This window comes from Odontesthes bonariensis, chromosome 8 (genome assembly GCF_027942865.1).
Source record: "Odontesthes bonariensis isolate fOdoBon6 chromosome 8, fOdoBon6.hap1, whole genome shotgun sequence".
In the NCBI taxonomy this organism is placed as follows: Eukaryota; Metazoa; Chordata; class Actinopteri; order Atheriniformes; family Atherinopsidae; genus Odontesthes; species Odontesthes bonariensis.
In genome coordinates this window covers 27,758,180-27,781,499 of record NC_134513.1, presented here as the reverse complement: position 1 = coordinate 27,781,499, position 23,320 = coordinate 27,758,180, and the positions used below count along the sequence as shown (strand labels likewise).

Genomic DNA, 23,320 nt, shown 5'->3' with positions numbered 1-23,320 from the left:
TTATTTGAACAATCTGGGCAAAGTGAGGCTCCACTTCTACAAACTGGAGATGCATTTAGCTGCCTTTGAATACTCTGACCTGGTGGTGGTAGACTGGGTCCTTGTATCTGCCCACACTGAAAATGCCTGGGCTGCTGGTTTCATGGCTGGGGTCTGACTGGGCCTGATCTGGGTCTGATTTGTGCTTCGTAACAAAGAAGCCTTTTCATTGTTATCTGTCCCTACACAAAATAATACAGCCTGGTTAAACCTCCATATTGTGTTAATCTTAAACCATTTGTCTCCATTCTTGTGCTTTAAAGCTGCCGTCGGCAGGTTTTCAAAATTCTGAGTCTAAAGTCGGAAAATCGGCTCCAAACCGCCCCCCAAACCCCTCCCCCTCTGTGGACGAGGTTGTGCACGTGAGTTCACACCAGTGTGCGCGCACACAAGTTGGGGGCCGACTCACGCTCAGCATGGAAGACATGAACGTGATTGGTTAAAAACAGCCGGGAGCGCTCGATTTTTGCAAGCATGATTACAGGCTTTAGTGGGAGCTACAGACTTCGGGATTTTTCCTAAACAGCCTATTTAATATTCTACTTCCAGAATCCCATGACAGTTCAAGCTAATATGACTAAAAAAAAGTTGCTGACGGCACCTTTAACTTACTTTACAGTTTTTCTCGATTGGTTTGGCTCATTTCTTGAAACTGAGATGACATTCTCAAAATGACATGGACAAATCCCCAAACTAACAGGCGGTGTCTCAGAACAGAATGGCATTTCTCATTGCTTTCATCACATTTCAAATGCTTTGTACATGTCTCAAGCACTTAGTACATCTTTGCAAATGGTTATGTACAAGTGGCCTACATTTAACACAATCAGCCTACATTTAGAACATTTCCCAAAAAAGTGCATCTTGCTGATCTATCCCAATTGGTTGGTTCCCAGTGTAATGGTTGTTCTCTCCAAAACATGTCAGCACAATTTAATTGTATAAGTCATCATCTGCAGAATAGTCTGCTCAATTGTCAAAATTCTTTAAGAAATTGGAATACAATACAGTACACATATTTTGGAACATTTCATACGTTCATGACAATCAGGTGAGTAGGTAAAAGGTGAAAGCAGGTTCTGACGAGGAGGAGTGTCCCACATTACAGGTGACCAATCCATCAGTTTGGTGAGTTACCTGACAGGTGTTGTCTATGATTTTGAATGCTGGCATTGCTTTATATATACAGCTTGTTCTGGTGCTAGTACTTTTTCCAATGTCAACATGGACAGACCGCAAGTACAAAGCCAACCTCCACCAGGAGCAAGAGGGAAGTGACACAGAGTAGTCAGAATATTACTGTATTTCATTTGTGATGCTTGACTGGGTTTTTTTTTTTACTGTAACATAGGCTACTGTAATGTATTTTGGTTTTGTTTTTGGTTCTTGCAGGTTTTTGTATTTTGTATACATAGGCCTATATTGTATACCTTTTCCTTTGTAGTTTTTTTCTTTCCTACCTACAGTAATGTGTAAAAATGTACTTGTGAATAAAAATAGTTACAATTTCCTCAGCAGAATGAGTGCAGTGTGTGTGGTGTGAAAATTGTATTCCTTTAGCTAGACCTTTTCTCATAAAGACAAAACATCTAATCATTTTGACTTGCAGTGCTTACACAATGCCAAAGGGACAATGCATTTTGGAAGCACTGATGATTTGTGTGAGAAAGGAATTTAGTTTTGACACATGGGTAAACTATTTTTGGAGCGATATGAGCATGTGATGAGGATCCATGTAGTTGTGCTGCACCGTCCAGTTTATTTTGACAGGAGGACAAAATGAATGAAAATGTGCCAAAGCAATTGAGAAGGATCGATGCCATTTTTATGGTACTACTGACTATTTATATGGGTGTTTAAATTGGCTTTGTTCTTAGACATTAGGAATGAAATAAGTCTCAGTACTTTTCCATGATGACCTAAAGTGATCCAGGAGTAGAAAGACAAAACAATTAGGAAAGCCTGGGAAAGCAAGGGCAGATTCACACACACACATTGTTTTGGGCTGATCCAGAGAATATGACGAAGCATGTTGAACCTACTCATGTCCAATCATACTCGGTCGAATGTGAGTCCAACCTATGAGACTATAAATAAACATGATACCCGGAAATCAGGGCGCAGTCTGACAGACTTCCTGCGGGAGCTCTTTCCCACTGAGCCCGGCGCTGATATGCTTTGATGTGTGACTACAAATAAACACTTCATTTTCACTTGAATTACTTCGGTCCGTTCTTGAGCTTCCAACTAAAAGAACCGAATCTAACAAATGGTGCCGTGACACGAGGTTCGAAGGCTAAAGGACCACTGTGCCGTGCGACCGACCCCCATTCGAGGGAGGACGCCTCGAGGTGATTGGAGGGACAGCTTTGTTCAGACAACCAGGCGCCAAGATTAGGGTGAGCAGAACACCACTTAATGACTAAATGTGTAATTTCTGCATATTGGGTAAACTAAATGAAGTTGTCTGAATTAAGTTGTCCTCTGGTCGTGGTAAAATTCGAGTGTTAATGTAATGTCTGTCTGTTTGCATTGAATGGTAACACGTCCAGTATAAAAACACATAGCCTCACACAGGGAAAGTAAATAAGTGTCATGACAAGTGAATTCGAACAAAGTGACAAGATAAATTAATTTTATAAATGAATGTCCCATGCGGGGAACTTGTCGTCAATATTGAGGTTTCCGTGAGCAATAGCTATTGTTTAACGAAGTAGTTTGTAATTCCATAACCTGAGGTGGTCGACTAGAATAATTAGATGAATTCCGAGACGAGAGGTCTTCTCCCCTGACGATTGTTGGGACGAAGGATTGAAGACTTGCGTGCTGCGTGGCAGTTTTCCCGAAACTGAGTGGGATGTACTGAATAAATTTATAGTTGAAGGACACCAAGGGTCAGATTTTTGTAATTTTCTTGCAACTGTGGGGTGGGGTTCGCCGCTCGAAGATATTTTACTGCTCCAGCAGATCTCGACTGGTTTCTGTTCTATAAGGGGAGAACAAGGGGCTGCGCGTGCACGATGGGTCGCAGCTGTTTGTACACCGCTCTGTACTTGACATTCTTGTGCACATTTTCTTTCCTTTAGGTTTTCCAGAGCACTTTATGGTTGAACTGTAATAAGTATTAGTTTTCTTTAGGTAATGTGCTAATTGCAGAGTGTTATCAGTCGAGTAAATGAGGGTTTCGCAAAACTTAGAGGAGAGTTTGCTGTCTCTAAGGCATTTTTTATCACGCCATTAGACGTGATGTTTGACATTCCTGATAAAGAAAGTTTCTCGCTTATGCATCGTTTCTGTATTGTTTGGTTTGTATTTCTCCCTGTCCACAGCTGGACAAATTGAATTTCTTTCTCTTTCTTAAGTTGTTACAAAAGTGTGACACACGCCATTTTGAGTTTGGGTGTGTTTCAATTGTTATGGTGTGAATATGTCACAAAAATTGAATGAAAGATGGAAGAAAATGGTCCCGAGGTGAGAAGTAAAACGAGGGACAGATAAATTGGACTGGAGAAATGCAGAAAAAAGAGTGTGCAAGTTTGCTCCACTGAGGCTAAGTGTGTGTGTTCAAAATGTTTTCAAAACAAACGAGAGAATAAGAATCAACCACATGCAGGATACAGAAAGAAAAAGTTGATATATGATATATTTGATCCCAAAGGTTATTGACAAAAGTTAATAATTATTTTCAGCAGCAACGCCCTAATAAGAGACCTGTAAGAAAAAATCAACAGATTTAGAGGCTTGACCTGGGGCCTGAAGTTACTAACTAAAGATCAGCTGTGCAGCAGCATTACAGGAATAATGAATAATGAAAAGCCTCAAACGCTTTTTGAGCCATAATATTCCCAATTAAATTTTATAGTTGTTCTCTTTATCATAAATGCGCACACCCTAAGATTGTCTTTTCTCAACCCTGTTTTTTCTCTCATTCAAACCTGAGAGTGAGAACAATCCAAACAGACTCTGAGTGATCATTGGCCTGAGTTTATAATGATTATATTAAGGGTTTAGTTTTGTATTAGTGCAAATAGTATTGATTCATCCATCTATTTTAACATGCATATGATTAGGAAAGACACCAAAGTCTGTAGATAAACTATAACCAGCTTTACAATGCAAAAATCGCAATGATGAGATAAGAAAAAATTAAATCCAGGAAGAACAGTGTTTGAGACATTCATACAAATGGTTGCTGAAATAAGATTGAATAGCTCTCTTAAAGAGCTAAAGTCAAATACACAAGCAGAGGGTCTAAGAGATTTGCTCCTTTAATTAAAAAAACATCTGAAAAAATGTTCTACAAAGTGAAACTTTATGATATCACTTGAAGCAGGACTGAGATCAGACAGTCAGACCATATAACATAGATTAAACAACCAGGATTTAGGATTTAATATCACGGCCAGACAGTCAGATGTCAAACAATTTGATGTCATATTAAAGTTGTTAAAACTTTAATATGATATCAACTTAATTTAAGATATTAACTTGACTTTAAAATTTTAGCTGCTCTAAATTTCCTCAGCCTCTGGTCACCAATTCAATAGTCAATAGGAGAGAAACAGAGGGACAGCTACAGCAAAGACTGAGCCATAACAAGACAAGTCAAGGTTTGTTTTTATGGCGCATTTAAAAACAGTGAGCAGAGTGCAACTTGGTTAGCCAAAAAGACAGGGACTTCATTTTGAAGCAAGAATGAACGTTTTGGGAGACATATGACATTTTGCTGGTTATCTCAAGTGTTGCGAAGAACTGCAAGTCTGTTTGGCCAAGTGACCCTATAGTTATAGGAATGTCATCTCAGTTTCAAGAAATGAACCAAACCAATCGAGAAAAACTGTAAAATCAAAGACAAGCCTAGCTGCTATAAAATTAAACTAGATCATGTAGGTTAGTCAGGGGAAGTAGCTTGGCTAAAGTCATACTTTTAGACCTTTATAATAACACACAAGATTCATGGATATTGTAACAAATGCCCAAAGATTATATCAGTTTCATCTAACGTTACAGTATAGTATGAAATCCTTACGAACTGTGTTGATTATACACTTACTGAAAACCAACAATGAAACTTAATTATCTTCACTGATGTTTGGCTTATTCGCCACACTTTCCTCACTTTCATCTGCAGCACGTTTTAATAAAAACCTGTCCAAGGAAGTTTGGTTAATCCTGCCTTTAAGAATGTTTCTGTTTCTGTGTCATTATATAGCGCAGCCGCACGACCAGTTGCATTTTTTCAGGGTGTTTCTTTTCAATGGACTTTGAAAGTTTGGCTAAACAACTGCGAGCCCAAAACACAAGATGGTCAGGTAACAAAGTGAAGTGAACAAGTAAGAGGCGGGATGCTGGCCGGATTCACTCACCAAGCCAACTAGCGGCGGTGTTCCTGAAGTTTCATAACAAGTAACTTAAATTTCTTCTCGCAATTCAAAGCAAATAAATCGACGGAATAACAGCTCATAACTCAAAAAACTTGTATGTCGGGACACTCGTCACTCAAGGTACCACTTTATAGTGTTACATAGCTTCATGCTAAGTCATTTGGTTTGAGTTAAGCCTTTCATAACTTTAGCCTACTCATATAGTGTAACAATTGGCAGCAAAATCTCTTCTCTAAATGTGCAGTGTCTTTAAAAAACAATGACTCATTTGGAAATCACATTAAAACTTAAGTCAAAATTATGTATTCCACGAAAGTAGGTTCACTCCGACAGTAGCTTCAACATGACAGGCCTGCCACTCATTTTGAAGACGCCATGTTTCTCATTCGCATCACGTATCTTTCTAATAGACATGCCTGTCAATCGACTGGAGTGGCACCTGAGGTGTCCTATCGCGTTCCAGAGGTGGCCAGCACATCTCCCGCCCCACTGCCTCTCATTATCTCATCAGTCCTCGTACCTAAAATTAACCGGTGTAATCAGTGAAGGCACTGGCAGCGAGTACTACTAGCCGCAACAGGGGGGATTTAGAAGTGGGTATACACAATGCTGACTGACAAATAAGTAGGTATACGCCGTATACCCCATATACCCTGGACTAAACCACTGCCTATAAGTCATTGAGTTGACAAGAGTTAAGGTGCCAAAGCATGCTGAGCTGTTTGATGAGAGATATTAGAATTGTATTGTAACTGGTAATCTTGCTGTATAGCACCTCCTACTTTTCGGTTCAAGTTTGACATAGATCAGCAGCAGTTCACTCAAGTCTCATCACGCAAAAATACAGAACGCTTGCATCTACCGCCATGAGGGGGCAGGCAAGCTAGAGGCCACGCCCACTGCCAGGAAAGGCTAAGCACAGTCTCTGTGGCGCAATTGGTTAGCACGTTCGGCTGTTAACCGAAAGGTTGGTGGTTCAAGCCCACCCAGGGACAAGTGTGTGCACCAACAAATCTACCGGTTAGCAACCAGTTGTAGGTTGGGTAGCAAATCAAAAGATGTACTGGGTAACTTGTCACATTGAACCCACAAGTTATCCTTTAAGTCATTTGGTTAACAAGAGTTAAGGTGCCAAAGCATGCTGAGCTTTTTTTTATGGGAGATATTACAATTGTATTGTAACTGGTAATCTTGCTGTATAGCACCTCCTACTTTTCGGTTCAAGTTTGACATAGATCAGCAGCAGTTCACTCAAGTCTCATCACGCAAAAATACAGAACGCTTGCATCTACCGCCATGAGGGGGCGGTCAAGCCCAAGGCCACGCCCACTGCCAACAAAAGCCAGGCAGAGTCTCTGTGGCGCAATAGGTTAGCGCGTTCGGCTGTTAACTGGGCAGTTGGTGGTTCAAGCCCACCTAGGGACTTTCTGACTTATCCGAATTACGTGAGTTAACGTAAAGTTCTGCCGCCAAAATGCTCTCCTTACGCATTATACACGCTCCTTGGCAAAACATTTCTCCAAGGGTGACCTGTTAAGTGCAGTGTAATGCATGACTCAACCTGGAGGCTCCTCTGTCTTTTGTCAAAATTGCACAAGCAAAGTGAAAAAATAACCTTTTTTGTCATATTGCTATGAAAGTCACACACAAACAAGAAAAAATTAAAAAAGGCTGAGACACCAAATGAGGGAAATTGGGAAAGTATTTTACATTAAATCTCTTTCTTTAACAAGTCAGACCAGGAAGTTATTGACTACTTGTGTGCTACTTTACTTGTTACCAACACAGCAGATATCAAACTTATGACAAACATAAAGAAATTGAAGACACACTCTAATGAAGGGATGAGAGATGGTGATGATCAAGGCCACGCCCACAGAAAGCTACAGCAAGTCTCTGTGGCGCAATAGGCCAGCGCGTTCGGCTGTTAACTGAAAGGTTGGTGGTTCGAGCCCACCCAGGGACGAGTGTGTGTACCAAAAAATCCACTGGTCAGCAACCAGTTGTAGGGTTGGTAGCAATTCAAAAGCTGTACTGGGTAACTTGTCCCACTGAACCCACAAGCTGTCATTTGGTTAACAAGAGTTTAGGTGCCAAAGCATGCTGATCTGTTTTATGAGAGATATTACAATTGTATTGTAACTGGTAATCTTGCTGTATAGTACCTCCTACTTTTCGGTTCAAGTTTTACATAGATCAGCAGCAGTTCACTCAAGTCTCATCACGCAAAAATACAGAACGCTTGCATCCGCCGACATGAGGGGGCAGTCAAGCTGGAAGCCACGCCCACTGCCAACAATGGGCAGTGGCACAGGACCATCATCTCCAACATCAGTGCTCAGTGGCAGCTGCAGAAGTATGTGTAGAAACCTGATCTGTATTTAGACTGTTTCTGTCCAGTCCAGCTCTCTGAGCCGACAATAAAAATAAACTCTTCTGAACCATCAAATTGTATTTTAGACCCATTCTCACCAGACTGTTCAAGCAGGTTTTCCCCTGAATCCACAGCTCCACATTGGATTAGATCAGTCCACCACTGAGTTTTCAGATTGCTGGAATTAAACCTTTACTTGAAACTTTACTTTTGCTCTGGAAGCAGAAATTCCCCTTAAAGTTCTCTGACCCATAACTGGTGTTGGCAGCAGAGGCCTTAGAGGGAGTCCCCTCCCTCTGAGTGCTGCCCACAGAGGGAGTGGGACAGCTTCCTGAATCTGTAACCTTCCTCTTGCCGTGTTGAGCTGCAGAGGCCTGGGGATGATTCTGCACAAGCTGGACATCCTCTGAGTGAGGAGTCCCAGCAGCAGCAGAGACCTCTGACTGCTCCTCTAACAACAGCAGATTTTCTGTGTTGGGTGTGTTGGAAGCAGCAGAGACCTGGGATTGATGGTGTTCTGAGCTCGCTGTTACAGCTTCTGGCCTGTTGGCGGGTTCCTCACAACTTTCCTCTTTGCCACTTTCAAAGGGAAATGTGTAGAAACCCTCAGACTCATTTTCCAGAATCTCTTCATCTACTATGTCACCCCACAGAAGTGCAGGAGAGGATATTCTGCTTTGACTCGTTTTGCTTGTTGTTTTTTAGCATTTTGTCTAAATGACTTTTTAAGTACGTGTTGTTTTTCAGGGGCTTTGTCTTTCAGGCTTTTAGAAACTACAGTGATGTCATGTCCTCTGATGTCATGTTTCCACTGTGATGTCATGCAAAACTGTGAAGTCATAATCAGTGATGACATCACTTCTTGTGATTTCAGAAGCAGTGGTGCTCTGTTCTCAGTCAGCAGTCATCACGTGTGCTGTTTTGCTCTCTTTTTCAGCTTTATGATCTGAACTGTAAATAATATGCAGCACATGTTCATTGAGCCCAGGCAATGGTGGCAAACATGGGGTGTATGAATGCTGCATGAGATGTAAATGAAAACAGAAGCAGTGATCCTTTATATATATGTGATTAAAAATGGGACAACAGGAACTGAACCCGAATGCATCATTGTCCAGGTCAGTAATAATGTATTTATTGTGTGTTACGGTGCTCACAGCTGCTTTCTTCACGCCTCACCTGGAAGTATCTTTGAAGCTGTTTTGTATGTTGTCTACACTGACTGTGAAGCAAAAGTAACACAACAGCCCCATCTTAAGCTTGTTCTCAGTGTTTGCAGCACAATCATTCAGCTGTTTTCATGCATCAACATAATACAGTAATAACAGTGTGGTCATGCTGGTTTCTATTAAGAGCTGCTTACAAGCAGAATGGGATTATTTCTACGTGTCAGCATACAGTGTATAACATGGATTCCAGTAAGAATCTGACTTTGAAAGACAGAATCAACATGTAAATGATAAAGTGTCTTCCTGTGGATGTTCTCAGATATGTACAGTATACACTGTGATCCTTTCCCACATGTCCCAGTATGTCTGATTGTGTTCCAAGTGAGGGTCAGACTGGAGAAAGTGTCATGAAGCTGCCACCCTTAAAGAATCAATAAAACCTCTGAATACAAAAGCATCTCAGTGTCATTCCAGTGTCATCTCTCTAAGTAATGATGGAAGAAGCAGAAGCTTCAGCTGCTCCTCCTGAGCTCCACTTTCCATGTTGTCCACACTGACTGTGATTACAATGAATTGAATTCAAATTGGCTTGAATTGGACATTATTATCTAAGTGCCTTGAGATGACATTTGTTGTATTTGGCACAATATAAATAAAAGAAATAAATGAACTGACTGTGAATCAGAAGCAGCACAACAGCCACATCTGCAGCTTGTTGCTGAAAAGCTGCTCTGACAACATTCACAGCCCAATAAGCAGCACAGTGACAGCAATGCAGTTGTGTTTGGGAGTCAGAGGAAATCTCAGGTTCCCACCATGTGAGTGAAGGACAGACTGCAGCACTGATAAAAATGTCCGTTTGAAATGAATTCCCAGCATCAGTGTGTCAGTGGAACTGAAGGTGAACTGTCTGAGAGCTGAACACTGACAGCACTTTGTTTGCATGATGGAAACACGATGAAGAACAACATGACAAACTAAATCCATCATGTCAGAAGACAGAGTGGGAAAAGAATGAGTCGATAGAAATTCAGCTCCATTATTGAATGAAGTCGAATACGTTGTAGAGTTCAATCAGAGTTGAGGAGCTGTGTGGATTTGTAGTTGTGCATTTTCATCCCAGCTGTTAAACAACAGATAACAGAGTGTGTTACTAAATTTACCACCAAGCTGAATGTGTTTGTGGGAACATGAATGTTTTTTAGGCTTTCTGCATCATGTGACCCCGATTTGTTTTTCATCTGCCGTCAGATTCAAATGAAGAGCATGAAACCACACAGCAGCTTCAGCTGAGCTGCCACTCAGCAGCAGCGGACTTCTCTGTGGGCCGCAGGGGCTGCTGGGAGCTCTGAGGAGCTGTTAGAAAGCACGGGGGGGGCCCTGCTCTGATCTCACAGCTCGTCCTTGTTTGGCCTGAGCTGCATCAGAGCGTCACTTCTCCCCAGGTTCACCAGAGGAAGCAGCGCTGCACAAAATGCTTTTCCTCCCAGCCGCTGCTCTGTGCTGTCTGTGTTCAGGTGAGTGTTTCCAGCCAATCAGGAGCCAACAAACTCCACCTGGAGCAAACACTGTCCCTTCATCTGTCTGTCTGTGTCTCTACAGCGCTGGTTGCCATGGCAGCAGAGCTGATTCAGGACCAGTTAACACTGACCAGGAGAGTTGGTCATTAATGGTGATGTATTCTGGTACCAGAAGAAAGAACCAGAAACATTCAGACTGATTCTTGATATTAATAAAGATAGCGGTGATGTTTATAAAGGTTATGGTCATCCCCAGGAAGATGATTTCTCAGCTGTGAATAAACAGAGCAGCTGTGAGTTGCAGATACAGAAAGTTAAACTCCATCATTCAGCCACCTACTGCTGCAGGTGTTGGAAGTCTGGTCTCCACAGGGAGAAATGATCCCTGCAGCCTGTACAAAAACCTTCAGATGAAAACATCCAAAGTGAAAAGAGAGAAAGATCTTCCTTCCAGGTCCCCACATTTCATTCAGCTTAGTTGTCTCTAAAGCTGCTCGTCTCTGACTGAATCAAGGCAAGGCAAGTTTATTTCTAGAGCACAATTCGTACACAAGGCAATTCAAAGTGCTGTACAGCTACATCAAATCACAAGAAGGCAATAAAATCATAAAAGAAGGCAATCACACTGACAGCTTCTCATTTCCACTGATGGATGTTTATCAAATCCATCAGAATCAAACAAAGTGAGATGTAACCAGGTCAAGCTGGAAGCAAAGAGAATAAAACAGGTGACAGATTTTACACGCTGGCTTTTCTTTAAATTCAGGTGGAACTGCAGGTAGTGATGGCAGCTGGATTTATGGATCATTTCATTACTGATCATTTCTAACAACTTTAACTTTATTATTCCAAAGGAAGAAAAACACAGAATATAAACACATCAGCATGATATACATCATCATCCAGTCAGAGTCTCTCTGCACACAAGCTGCTGCTGCTTCATCCTCTCAGCTCACATCGTCCTGTTCATCACCACCACTGAAGAGATGGCTCCCATCTGTAGAGATAAGAAAGAAGAGAGGAGATAAACGAGTGTTTCAGAGCATCCTCAGCTGTCAGCTGCCATCAGCTTTAATAAATATAATAAATTATAAATAAAGTCTCATAAAATACTGCTGAGAGCTGCATGGACCTCCAACTCTCTACTGACCTCAGAGTCTGCAGTTTGTTGTGTGGACTCTTCACAAGATCAGACAGCTCCTTCACATCTGATTCCTTCAGGTCGTTCCTCCTCAGGTCCAGTTGTGTCAGATGGGAGGGGTTGGACTTCAGAGCAGAGACCAGAGAAACACAGCTGATCTCTGACAAATTGCAGACCAGCAATCTGAATAAAGAATAAAACATTATTTAATGAATCATCATTTCATCAACTAAACCACTGAAGAAGAAAACAGACTTTACCATGAAGACCAGCACAACTTTCACATCATATTAATCTGAACAAACAACTAAAACATGGTGTCTGACCTCAGAGTCTTCAGTCCACAGTGAGGACTCTGCAGAAAGCTGCACAGCTCCTTCGCTGCAGAGTCACTGATGGTGTTCCCGCTCAGGTCCAGTTCTGTCAGATGGGAGGGGTTGGACTTCAGAGCAGAGACCACAGAAGCACAGCTGATCTCTGACAAACTGCAGAGCTCCAATCTGAATAAAGAATAAAACATGTGAGCTGAAGCCAACAGGATGCAGGTTAAAACAGTCAAACAGAACAAGTGAAAAAGAGCTCTCATTAATATTAATGACAACATGCTGCTGCTTCAATAAAGACGGAGTGACTTCAGCTCTTAAACTCTGCCAGCTCCACCAGTGGCTCCATCCATACAAACTCATGTTGTGCAGCCAAATGATTCAAGTTTCAAAGAAAACAAACATGTCAGGAGGAACTTTGGAGCAAATGGGAACAAACTGATAGAAATGGAGATCAGGTTCACTGTTTTATTGAAGGTTAAAGGCACAAAAACATGGTGCAGTGATGTTTAATGGAATCATGGAATCAAACTTCTTTAAAGAGTCGACAGCAGCAGAACTTGTTACTGTGACTTGTTGTGTTTGAATATCTCAGTCAGTCCAAACATTACAGAGCCTTAGAAAAGTGTTGGAAGCATCCAGAGGTGGACTGATTGATCAGTTTGGCTGATTAATGGATGCTGATGGACGCTTTGACTAACTATCAGAATCAGTGGAGTTTGAGGCTGATGGTTGGAAGACCTCCCCCATCTCCAGCAGGAAGCTACAAAGCTGAAGTCAAGGAGGAGTCAGAGTGTTAAGTTCAGAGTTTCCATTCAGACTTTAAACATCACAGCTTCCATCAGAGTCACATGATTTAGAAGCAGACAGAAACACAGCACACAGCAGCTCAGATTAGAGACTCATCTTCAGGAAATCCAAACACTGCACTCATGAGCAGATCAGTACAGATGCTCGCTACCAAAGCTGTTTCTCCATGGAGTTTAACTGGGCCAAAATATGAGTTTTTCCTTCAGTTGAAACTGAAAGTCAAGTCTTATTCTTTAAAAAGACGTTTCATTCAAAGTCATAGATGATTTTAGTTTGAAGCTAACTTTGATTTGATATCAAATCTTCTCTTTTCTGTTATTCTTCATATTTTAGTGGCTGGCCTTCTCTTCTATGCGGTGGTGTGCTGGGAGGCAACTTTAAGAGGAGAGATGTCAGCAGACTGGACAGGCTGCTGAGGAAAGCTGGCTCTGTGGCTGCTGCAGAGCTGGAGTCCTTAACATCAGATGCAGAGAAAAGGACTCTGAACAAACTGCTGTCCATCATGGACGATGAGCAACTGTGATTTGTGCTGAGTGCTGACAGAAACAGCTGACATTAACAAAGTGTGTCAGTGCTGCAGGTTATTTTAACCAGCACTCATGGAAATATAGTGTGGAGGAGGTGTCTAAGAAAGGATTGCAGTTCCCACAGTCCCTGAAGGCAGCATGATGGGGGTCCCTTAAGCCTCCTCTGTTATTCTGGCAGTCAGGATTTAACCCCCCTGTCAGCTGACGTCCTGGCTCTCAAAGCAGGTCAGCAGCAAAAGTTTGAAAGTGAAAAAACGGATCAGAAGGTGGAAAAAAGTTCAGAATCTGACAGAAAGTTTGAATCTAAAAACAGAAAACATCTCAAATATGAAGAAATGAGACTAAAGTGGAAATAAAACACTATGAAAGAAGAATGAACTTTACATTCAAACTGAAATAAACGTCTGCTGCACTTTTTTTCGCTTTGAATCTGTTTTTTTGTTCCTCAGAGAAACTGATGAAGCTTCATGTTTCTTATCTGCTGTTTCTCAGCCTGCATTCACTCACATGCTGCTCACAGCAACTCTGAGCTCTTACTGAATAAAACAGGTGGGAACAGCTCCCACACAGCCAGCAGGGGAACAGAACAGCATGTATCTGCAGTGATGAAGCAGTCCCTGCCTCCCTCCTTCATGGCAGCTCAGTGATCATCCTTTGTGTCTGTGTTGGGCTCACCTGCACAGGGTCGCAGCACTTCACCTGTTCAGCTTCTCTTTGGCTGCACAGCTATGAAACACTGACTCTGCTGCATGTTTTCACACATTTCTCACCTGATGGAAAGCTGCTCACACACACTCACAGCCTCCTTCCATCTGCTGTTACCTAGCAACAAGTTAGCTCACAGCTTTTCTTCCATCCATCGTCCAATCATGTTATTCTTCTTCTGATAAACTCTTCTTTGTGTTTTCCTCACAGTCACTAAATGTCAGCATCACTTTCAGTTGGACTTGACATTGTGTAACAGAGGGAATTATTGATAGAGTTCATGAAATAAAGCTCAACTGAAAGTGATTTCCTTTCAGTTATTAGTGGGAGAAGCTTTTTGGCTGGATTTTGTCATCATGAATGAATCTGACTGAAGATAACTGCTGCTGTGATGAAAGCTGTTTTCTAACCAAGTCAAAGATTGTTTATTTCCAACAGTGTTGGAGGGGAGTTTGTTGGTATCAGCTGATTAACGGGCTTTTGGAGTTTTGCTGCTCCAAACTGTTGTTATTGTTTCAGACAGAAACATTCACCAACTCTGGAGCTCTAGAAGCATCAGCCAGTGATTCTAGATTTGTTTCTGTCTGACAGATTCACTGTGTTTTCTCATTATTTAATGAATCATCATTTCATCAACTAAACCACAGAAGAAGAAAACAGACTTTACCATGAAGACCAGCACAACTTTCACATCATATTAATCTGAACAAACAACTAAAACATGGTGTCTGACCTCAGAGTCTTCAGTCCACAGTGAGGACTCTGCAGAAAGCTGCACAGCTCCTTCGCTGCAGAGTCACTGATGGTGTTGTAGCTCAGGTCCAGTTCTGTCAGATGGGAGGGGTTGGACGTCAGAGCAGAGACCACAGAAGCACAGCTGATCTCTGACAAACTGCAGCCCCTCAATCTGAATAAAGAATAAAACATGTGAGCTGAAGCCAACAGGATGCAGGTTAAAACAGTCCAACAGAACAAGTGAAAAAGAGCTCTCATTAATATTAATGACAACATGCTGCTGCTTCAATAAAGACGGAGTGACTTCAGCTCTTAAACTCTGCCAGCTCCACCAGTGGCTCCATCCACACAAACTCATGTTTTGCAGCCAAATGATTCAAGTTTCAAAGAAAACAAACATGTCAGGAGGAACTTTGGAGCAAATGGGAACAAACTGATAGAAATGGAGATCAGGTTCACTGTTTTATTGAAGGTTAAAGGCACAAAAACATGGTGCAGTGATGTTTAATGGAATCATGGAATCATACTTCTTTAAAGAGTCGACAGCAGCAGAACTTGTTACTGTGACTTGTTGTGTTTGAATATTTCAGTCAGTCCAAACATTACAGAGCCTTAGAAAAGTGTTGAAACCATCCAGAGGTGGACTGATTGATCAGTTTGGCTGATTAATGGATGCTGATGGACGCTTTGACTAACTATCAGAATCAGTGGAGTTTGAGGCTGATGGTTGGGAGACCTCCCCCATCTCCAGCAGGAAGCTACAAAGCTGAAGTCAAGGAGGAGTCAGAGTGTTAAGTTCAGAGTTTCCATTCAGTCTTTAAACATCACAGCTTCCATCAGAGTCACATCATTTAGAAGCAGACAGAAACACAGCAGGCAGCAGCTCAGCTTAGAGACTCATCTTCAGGAAATCCAAACACTGGACTAATGAGCAGATCAGTAGAGATGCTCGCTACCAAAGCTGTTTCTCCATGGAGTTTAACTGGGCCGAAATATGAGTTGTTCCATTGGTTGAAACTGAAAGTCAAGCCTTATTCTTTAAAAAGACGTTTCATTCAAAGTCATACAGATGATTTTAGTTTGAAGCTAACTTTGATTTAATATCACATCTTCTCTTTTCTGTTATTCTTCATATTTTAGTGGCTGGCCTTCTCTTCTATGCGGTGGTGTGCTGGGAGGCAACTTTAAGAGGAGAGATGTCAGCAGACTGGACAGGCTGCTGAGGAAAGCTGGCTCTGTGGCTGCTGCAGAGCTGGGGCCTCATGTACAAAGACTTGCGGGGATTTCCTACTGAAACTTGGCGTACGCTCAAACCCAAATTCCCTCCAACGTCGGATGTACGAATCTGTGCGCACGCATCAATCCAAGCACATTTCGTTTGTACATCCCAATCAACTTGGAATTGAGAGCACATGTCGGAGAACCCGACTCCTCCCTGTCCACGCCCCTACTTAAATTTGCAAATCATATTTAAATGAGCCCTGCACCTGCGATTCCCCTCTGTGTAGGGTCAGAAAATAAAGAAAAAAGAATGAATAAGACGGGAAAAAATTAGAACTTTACGGAAAGCGAGATATCGTTGCTACTTTCTGAAGTGGAGGCCCGCAAAAATGTGTTCTTTGGCACGCTGTCCTCCGGCATAAGCAGCAAACGCAAGAGGAGTGGGTGGGAGAGCGTGAGGCTGTTAATGCTGTCAATGCTGTGGGGTCAGAGAAGCGCACACAAGCAGAGGTGAAGAAGAAGTGGTCCGACATTAACGTGGATGTGAAGCGGAGACTGGCTGCCCACCGCCGCAGTGTGGCCAAAACAGGCGGGTGGGGGGGTGACCGACTCTTTGAACAGAGAGTCGGCGCAACTATGGGTAGCACTGCTCTTTGCCCACAGAGATGACCAGGGGCTTGTTAAAAAGATCTTAAGCTGAAGTTTAACCAGCAAAAAACAGCAAGAAACTAACTTTAACCACCGACTATGATGCTGTGAAGACGGGATAGAAATTGGGGGCGCACATACTTAATGCGCGTCACGGGGAATAATATTAGGACAATTACACAATAAAGTTACTCACCAAGAAGCCAACCATCACGCACAGTGCCACCCTGCAGTCTGTTCCCAACAATGCTGTTACTCAGAATGTATAAATCGTGCGTTGAACCAGGGCACCTCGCCACAATGGTGGTTAATTGCATTTACGCATCACATATGATCTGTACATCGATCGAATGAAAATGTTTCCTGTTAACATACACATTCATCATGTGATTGCGCTTTTATAGCAATGTGTGTGCAGTCGATGGCTCCGATTACAAAACCGGCTCTCGCTTCAAATTGAGCTTTAATGTTGGCCTGTTCGACTTCATTGTATGTGAATTTGATAAACGTGGCTGAGATGCGGATAATTCTGTCCCACACGGCTGGCATGACTCGGCTCAGGGTAGACTGGCACAGTCCCAATCGGTTGGCGACCTGCCCCTGGAATGCTCCGGTTGGAACCCCAGTGTGCACATCACCTGTGAGCACAGGTTTATCATGGCTCCTCGCTGTGTTGCGCTCCAACGCCGGCCGCAGCTCTGCGCACAGTTCCAGGAGGATTTCCCTCAAAACGGCTAATGAGTAATCAGTCGCCATCATATGCCAGCTAATCCTCTCTGTCTAGTGAAAACACGCTCTCTTCGAATTGCATCATTTGAAAAGTCTTCTAATACTGCTAAAGCAGCCATTGTTTTTAATGGTATGCATTGCACCACTTTGCGCTGCTTTTATATCCACTCGTGTAATTGCAGACACATGGATGTGTTAATTGTTTATCAGTATTAATTGTTCAAGTGTCTCAGATGTGCACATCACAGTCTGAGGACTAATTGTTTTCACATTTATTCATTACAACAGTTTCCCAACATCACCTTAGGTGTCGCCAAAGAATCAACAGCTGCAGAAACGTGCGTACGCCAGCCCTGAAGCTGCCGTGAGGCACCGCACATTTCCACGGTCATTTCACTCTTGATACATCTGATCGTTGACGTGAAAAGGTGCGTACGCCACTATTTTGTGCGTACGCACCCTTTGTACATGAGGCCCCTGGAGTCCTTAACATCAGATGCAGAGAAAAGGACTCTGAACAAGCTGCTGTCCATCATGGACGATGAGCAACTGTGATTTGTGCTGAGTGCTGACAGAAACAGCTGACATTAACAAAGTGTGTCAGTGCTGCAGGTTATTTTAACCAGCACTCATGGAAATATAGTGTGGAGGAGGTGTCTAAGAAAGGATTGCAGTTCCCACAGTCCCTGAAGGCAGCACGATGGGGGTCCCTTCAGCCTCCGCTGTTATTCTGGCAGTCAGGATTTAACCCCCCTGTCAGCTGACGTCCTGGCTCTCAAAGCAGGTCAGCAGCAAAAGTTTGAAAGTGAAAAAACGGATCAGAAGGTGGAAAAAAGTTCAGAATCTGACAGAAAGTTTGAATCTGAAAAAAGAAAACATCTCAAATATGAAGAAATGAGACTAAAGTGGAAATAAAAAAGCTGCTCACACACACTCACAACTTCCTTCCATCTGCTGTTACCTAGCAACAAGTTAGCTCACAGCTTTTCTTCCATCCATCGTCCAATCATGTTATTCTTCTTCTGATAAACTCTTCTTTGTGTTTTCCTCACAGTCACTAAATGTCAGCATCACTTTCAGTTGGACTTGACATTGTGTAACAGAGGGAATTATTGATAGAGTTCATGAAATAAAGCTCAACTGAAAGTGATTTCCTTTCAGGTATTAGTGGGAGAAGCTTTTTGGCTGGATTTTGTCATCATGAATGAATCTGACTGAAGATAACTGCTGCTGTGATGAAAGCTGCTTTCTAACCAAGTCAAAGATTGTTCATTTCCAACAGTGTTGGAGGGGAGTTTGTTAGTATCAGCTGATTAACGGGCTTTTGGAGTTTTGCTGCTCCAAACTGTTGTTATTGTTTCAGCCAGAAATATTCACCAACTCTGGAGCTCTAGAAGCATCAGCCAGTGATTCTATATTTGTTTCTGTCTGACAGATTCACTGGCCCTCATTTATCAAACTTGCGTAAGACGAAAAACGTGCGTAGGTCGTGTGTACGTTCTTTTCTGCGCAAAGGTTGGCATTTATCAAATCCATCGTGAGCGCAGGAAAGATGAAATCGCCACGACAGGTCTGAGGCCGTGTACGCACTTTTCCATTTTGACTTGCGGTGACTGCAATACAGCAGCGTCACTAGTGCGTGCTCAGGAGTCGCAACAAATCCCTAGGTTAAAATTACAGACTTATAACTTTAAAGAAGGCCCATGTTTTATTTGACTTCGACATAAATATAAACATAAACGCAAATTAAATAAATTAAACAAGTACAACTCCGTAATTGGAAGAGTGATGGCTCATTATTCAACCGTGCACCCTCACACCGAACAGGAGAGGCGCTTTAACACTGCGCATTCGCGCACGCGTGCCACTGTGGAGAGGTGTATAGGGCTCCTAAAGCTGGATCTGTCTCTCGGCTGCGGGGGGAACCCTATACGCCCGAAAAGGTATGCAATATTATTATTGCATGCGGGGATCTCCATAACATTGCCCAAAAAAATGGAGTGCCATTTCCAGATGTACATCCAGAGGACCCCGTACCCAGAGATCCCTACCACCAGCCTGCACAGCCAAGAGCGCTCAGGAGGAGAGAGGAACTTATTCAGCGATTCTGACTTTCGGTAAGCATTCTGTTATTCAAGGAAAAAAGAAAGGAGAACAACGATTTCTTTCAGCATTTATTCTGTGACTTCAGTGTTTCATTTATGTCTTTCAATGTACTGTCGATAGATTGCATGGTGTGTGTTAAAGCCATCATCCACTTCACGATCTCTGTTTGTCTTTCTAGGACCTCTGTGGTTAACACGGCTGGCCGGTGTGACGCTGCAGACCGGGGGGCAGAGGCAGGCAGACGCTTCGGATGTTGACGGGCCGCGTATTCGTCGCGCGGGTCAGGTTGCCCGGATGCCACTTCGGATTCATCTGTGAATGAAAAATATTAGTTTGATTAGGAACCTCATTTGTGTTGAAAATTAAAGCAACTGTTTTATTTAAACGTCTTGGGTGTGCAGTCATTCTTACCATTCTCGAGCTCTAGCATGGGCGCATCAGTGTCAAGTTTCCCTGGCACGCCTGATGAGGACGTAGCTCCGATCACGCCAGCCACCCTCTCCTCCAAGGCACTCAAATCCAAACCTGCGACCTTCTTTTTCATATCGGACCACTTCTTCCTGATCTTACTGGAGAAAAAGTAAAACATCGCTCAATTTTAGATTTAATTTAATCTGGAGTTTATCACATTTTATTGACCATCACAGTAGGGGAAAATACATACCTCGTCCGGTCTGCGATTTACATCGCCAACAGCTGTTGACAGCCGTCCCAGCTGTCAACGCTGTTGGCAGCGTTTCTTTGCCGCCTTTCGTCTATCCATGTCGCAAATTCTAGAGGTGCGGCCTCCCAGCCCCCTTTTGTAGAAGGCGTGGTTAGGATCATTACGATGGATTTCAGCCACCGGATTTATCAACAGCCGCTCGGTCTTACGATGGGATTGGTGTGGTACGCATGTTCTGTAAATCTCACTTGAGCCTCTGCGCACGACGAGTTCTCCGCTCATATCTACGATGCTTTCTACGACGGCTTGATAAATGAGGGCCACTGTGTTTTCTCATTATTTAATGAATCATCATTTCATCAACTAAACCACTGAAGAAGAAAACAGACTTTACCATGAAGACCAGCACAACTTTCACATCATATTAATCTGAACAAACAACTAAAACATGGTGTCTGACCTCAGAGTCTTCAGTCCACAGTGAGGACTCTGCAGAAAGCTGCACAGCTCCTTCGCTGCAGAGTCACTGATGGTGTTCCTGCTCAGGTCCAGTTCTGTCAGATGGGAGGGGTTGGACTTCAGAGCAGAGACCACAGAAGCACAGCTGATCTCTGACAAACTGCAGAGCTCCAATCTGAATAAAGAATAAAACATGTGAGCTGAAGCCAACAGGATGCAGGTTAAAACAGTCAAACAGAACAAGTGAAAAAGAGCTCTCATTAATATTAATGACAACATGCTGCTGCTTCAATAAAGACGGAGTGACTTCAGCTCTTAAACTCTGCCAGCTCCACCAGTGGCTCCATCCATACAAACTCATGTTGTGCAGCCAAATGATTCAAGTTTCAAAGAAAACAAACATGTCAGGAGGAACTTTGGAGCAAATGGGGACAAACTGATAGAAATGGAGATCAGGTTCACTGTTTTATTGAAGGTTAAAGGCACAAAAACATGGTGCAGTGATGTTTAATGGAATCATGGAATCAAACTTCTTTAAAGAGTCGACAGCAGCAGAACTTGTTACTGTGACTTGTTGTGTTTGAATATGTCAGTCAGTCCAAACATTACAGAGCCTTAGAAAAGTGTTGGAACCATCCAGAGGTGGACTGATTGATCAGTTTGGCTGATTAATGGATGCTGATGGACGCTTTGACTAACTATCAGAATCAGTGGAGTTTGAGGCTGATGGTTGGGAGACCTCCCCCATCTCCAGCAGGAAGCTACAAAGCTGAAGTCAAGGAGGAGTCAGAGTGTTAAGTTCAGAGTTTCCATTCAGACTTTAAACATCACAGCTTCCATCAGAGTCACATGATTTAGAAGCAGACAGAAACACAGCACACAGCAGCTCAGCTTAGAGACTCATCTTCAGGAAATCCAAACACTGGACTAATGAGCAGATCAGTACAGATGCTCGCTACCAAAGCAGAAACTAAAAGATGGATCTTCTGCTGTTATCGGCTCATCCTGTTTTGTTACTGATGATCTCAGCTCAGCAAAGAACACCATGTGAGCAAAGCATCTTCTCACACTGACAGTCAGCTGTTTTGCCGGAGTGAACAGGGCAGACAATAAAGCCTCTAAATAAGATATTATCTGTCTTTATTTCACCAATACTTTAAGATCAATGACTGAATGAACGCGTACTATTGCACTGTTAGCTCAGAGCTGCCATGCTGTTGTTATTTGGGGCTATCGGGGGCTTTCTATACACGCGTCTAGTGGCGCGGCATGCGTCGATGTTGTCATCCCACAGTATTGTCTAAGCCCGGTTCACTCCCGTTATATGGATATACGCGGATCTCGAGTGATATAAATAGTGTCTGAAGGATGGCGACTTTCACCAAACTGTTATCGGTGAGTAGATGAACGTATTTTATGCTAGAAATAAAGTTCAGGTTTAAAAAAACGAACTTCCCCTTTAAGGCCCTTGGCCTCTGGAGAAGTCACTCAACCTCCCTCCTTCATGCAAAGTCGAGTGTGTCATCATCACCCAGCAAGGATTGGCTCTTTTGGCCCTTCTGCCCTAAATTCCTCAGGTTTATCTTGTCTTTTTGATCCCCTTGGTCCCTCAATAAGCCTTTAAACTCCAATTTAGCATGTGGAAATATTTCATGTTCCTCTCCTCTAACCCTAGCCGAGCGGGGCTCTGTAGCTGCAGCCTTTGTGTGTCACTCTGCAGACCGCCATGCTTTATGTAGGACTGACTGACCTTTCTTCCAAGAAATGAATACATAAAGGACAACTTGTTTTTCTCTTATATTGACTCACTTTAAAAAGTTTCCAAAGAGAAGTACATTCCACGCATCAATGATGTCATCCCACTGTATTGTCTATGCCCGGTTCACTCCCGTTAGTTTAAAAAGCTTAAACTGCACTTTGGTTATTTATTTATTTATTTTTAAAGTTTCATGTTCATGTTCAAAACGGACAGCAAAACTAAATCTACACTTCAGGACGTACTGTGATAGAAAAAATCTGATCCTTTATGCTCACATTATGAGCATAAAGGATCTCATGCATGTTGACGCATGCATGAGATTAATAGCTGCACTCGGGAGATCACCACTGTCCGCTCTAAGAACTGAGTGTCCCACAGCCTGGGCGGTATCAACACCACTATCTGCTCCCAGCAGGACAGAAGGAAATGTCTCATGCATAGACCCAAGCATCCATCTTCTCTGCCCTATAAAAGCTTCCTGAGAATTCCGCATCTCTGAACATTTGCATCACAGCTTGTGTATGTAAACGTTCCCTTACTGCAGGATAATTAAATGTCCTCTGCTTTTGAATTTCAGACAGTATTCCTGAGTATTCTTATTCATTTTCCTGACATACTGAAAACATGCAGTCATCATGACTCTGAGGAGTCTGGGGAGGAAATATCTTATAAAAACAGCAACATTTCTGTGGACTGTGTGGAGCTGTTTTTGGACAGCTTCTAGATTTAGTCTGATAAAAAGCTGTAAAATATCCTTTTTTGTTCCATTTTAATATTAGGAGTCAGACTTGGTGAGCAGTACGACTTGCAGATCCTGATTTTAGTCATCTACAGACATCTGTTAATAAAAGTCACTTGGACATGATGTTTTCCCCAGTGTGTTCAAACAAGTCTTATTCACTTCCAGTAACACTTAGAAGGATTCTGCGTGTTTGGGAAATACATTCAGCTTCTGATTCACTAAAGGATTATGTGGCTTTGTTGCCCGTTAAATGGCAGCAAACCAG

At 42.7% G+C, this 23,320-nt stretch overlaps 1 protein-coding gene, 1 long non-coding RNA gene and 2 other non-coding genes across 4 annotated transcripts; 2 read left to right on the top strand and 2 right to left on the bottom strand.

The window, feature by feature from the left end:
- Window positions 1–6,344: 6,344 nt before the first annotated feature.
- On the top strand, window positions 6,345–6,418 carry trnan-guu (transfer RNA asparagine (anticodon GUU)). The gene has a single exon. It is a non-coding gene; the product is annotated as a tRNA-Asn (tRNA).
- An 897-nt stretch (window positions 6,419–7,315) lies between these two features.
- On the top strand, window positions 7,316–7,389 carry trnan-guu (transfer RNA asparagine (anticodon GUU)). The gene has a single exon. It is a non-coding gene; the product is annotated as a tRNA-Asn (tRNA).
- Window positions 7,390–10,096: 2,707 nt separating this feature from the next.
- On the bottom strand, window positions 10,097–11,795 carry LOC142385858 (uncharacterized). The gene is made up of 2 exons (XR_012770250.1): window positions 11,637–11,795; window positions 10,097–11,483 (listed from the first exon to the last, which is right to left on the bottom strand). It is a non-coding gene; the product is annotated as an uncharacterized LOC142385858 (long non-coding RNA).
- A 139-nt stretch (window positions 11,796–11,934) lies between these two features.
- On the bottom strand, window positions 11,935–17,861 carry LOC142385709 (ribonuclease inhibitor-like). The gene is made up of 3 exons (XM_075472426.1): window positions 17,785–17,861; window positions 14,726–14,899; window positions 11,935–12,127 (listed from the first exon to the last, which is right to left on the bottom strand). Exons 1-3 carry the CDS (start codon window positions 17,859–17,861, stop codon window positions 11,935–11,937), a joined length of 444 nt encoding a protein of 147 aa, XP_075328541.1.
- Window positions 17,862–23,320: the final 5,459 nt, after the last annotated feature.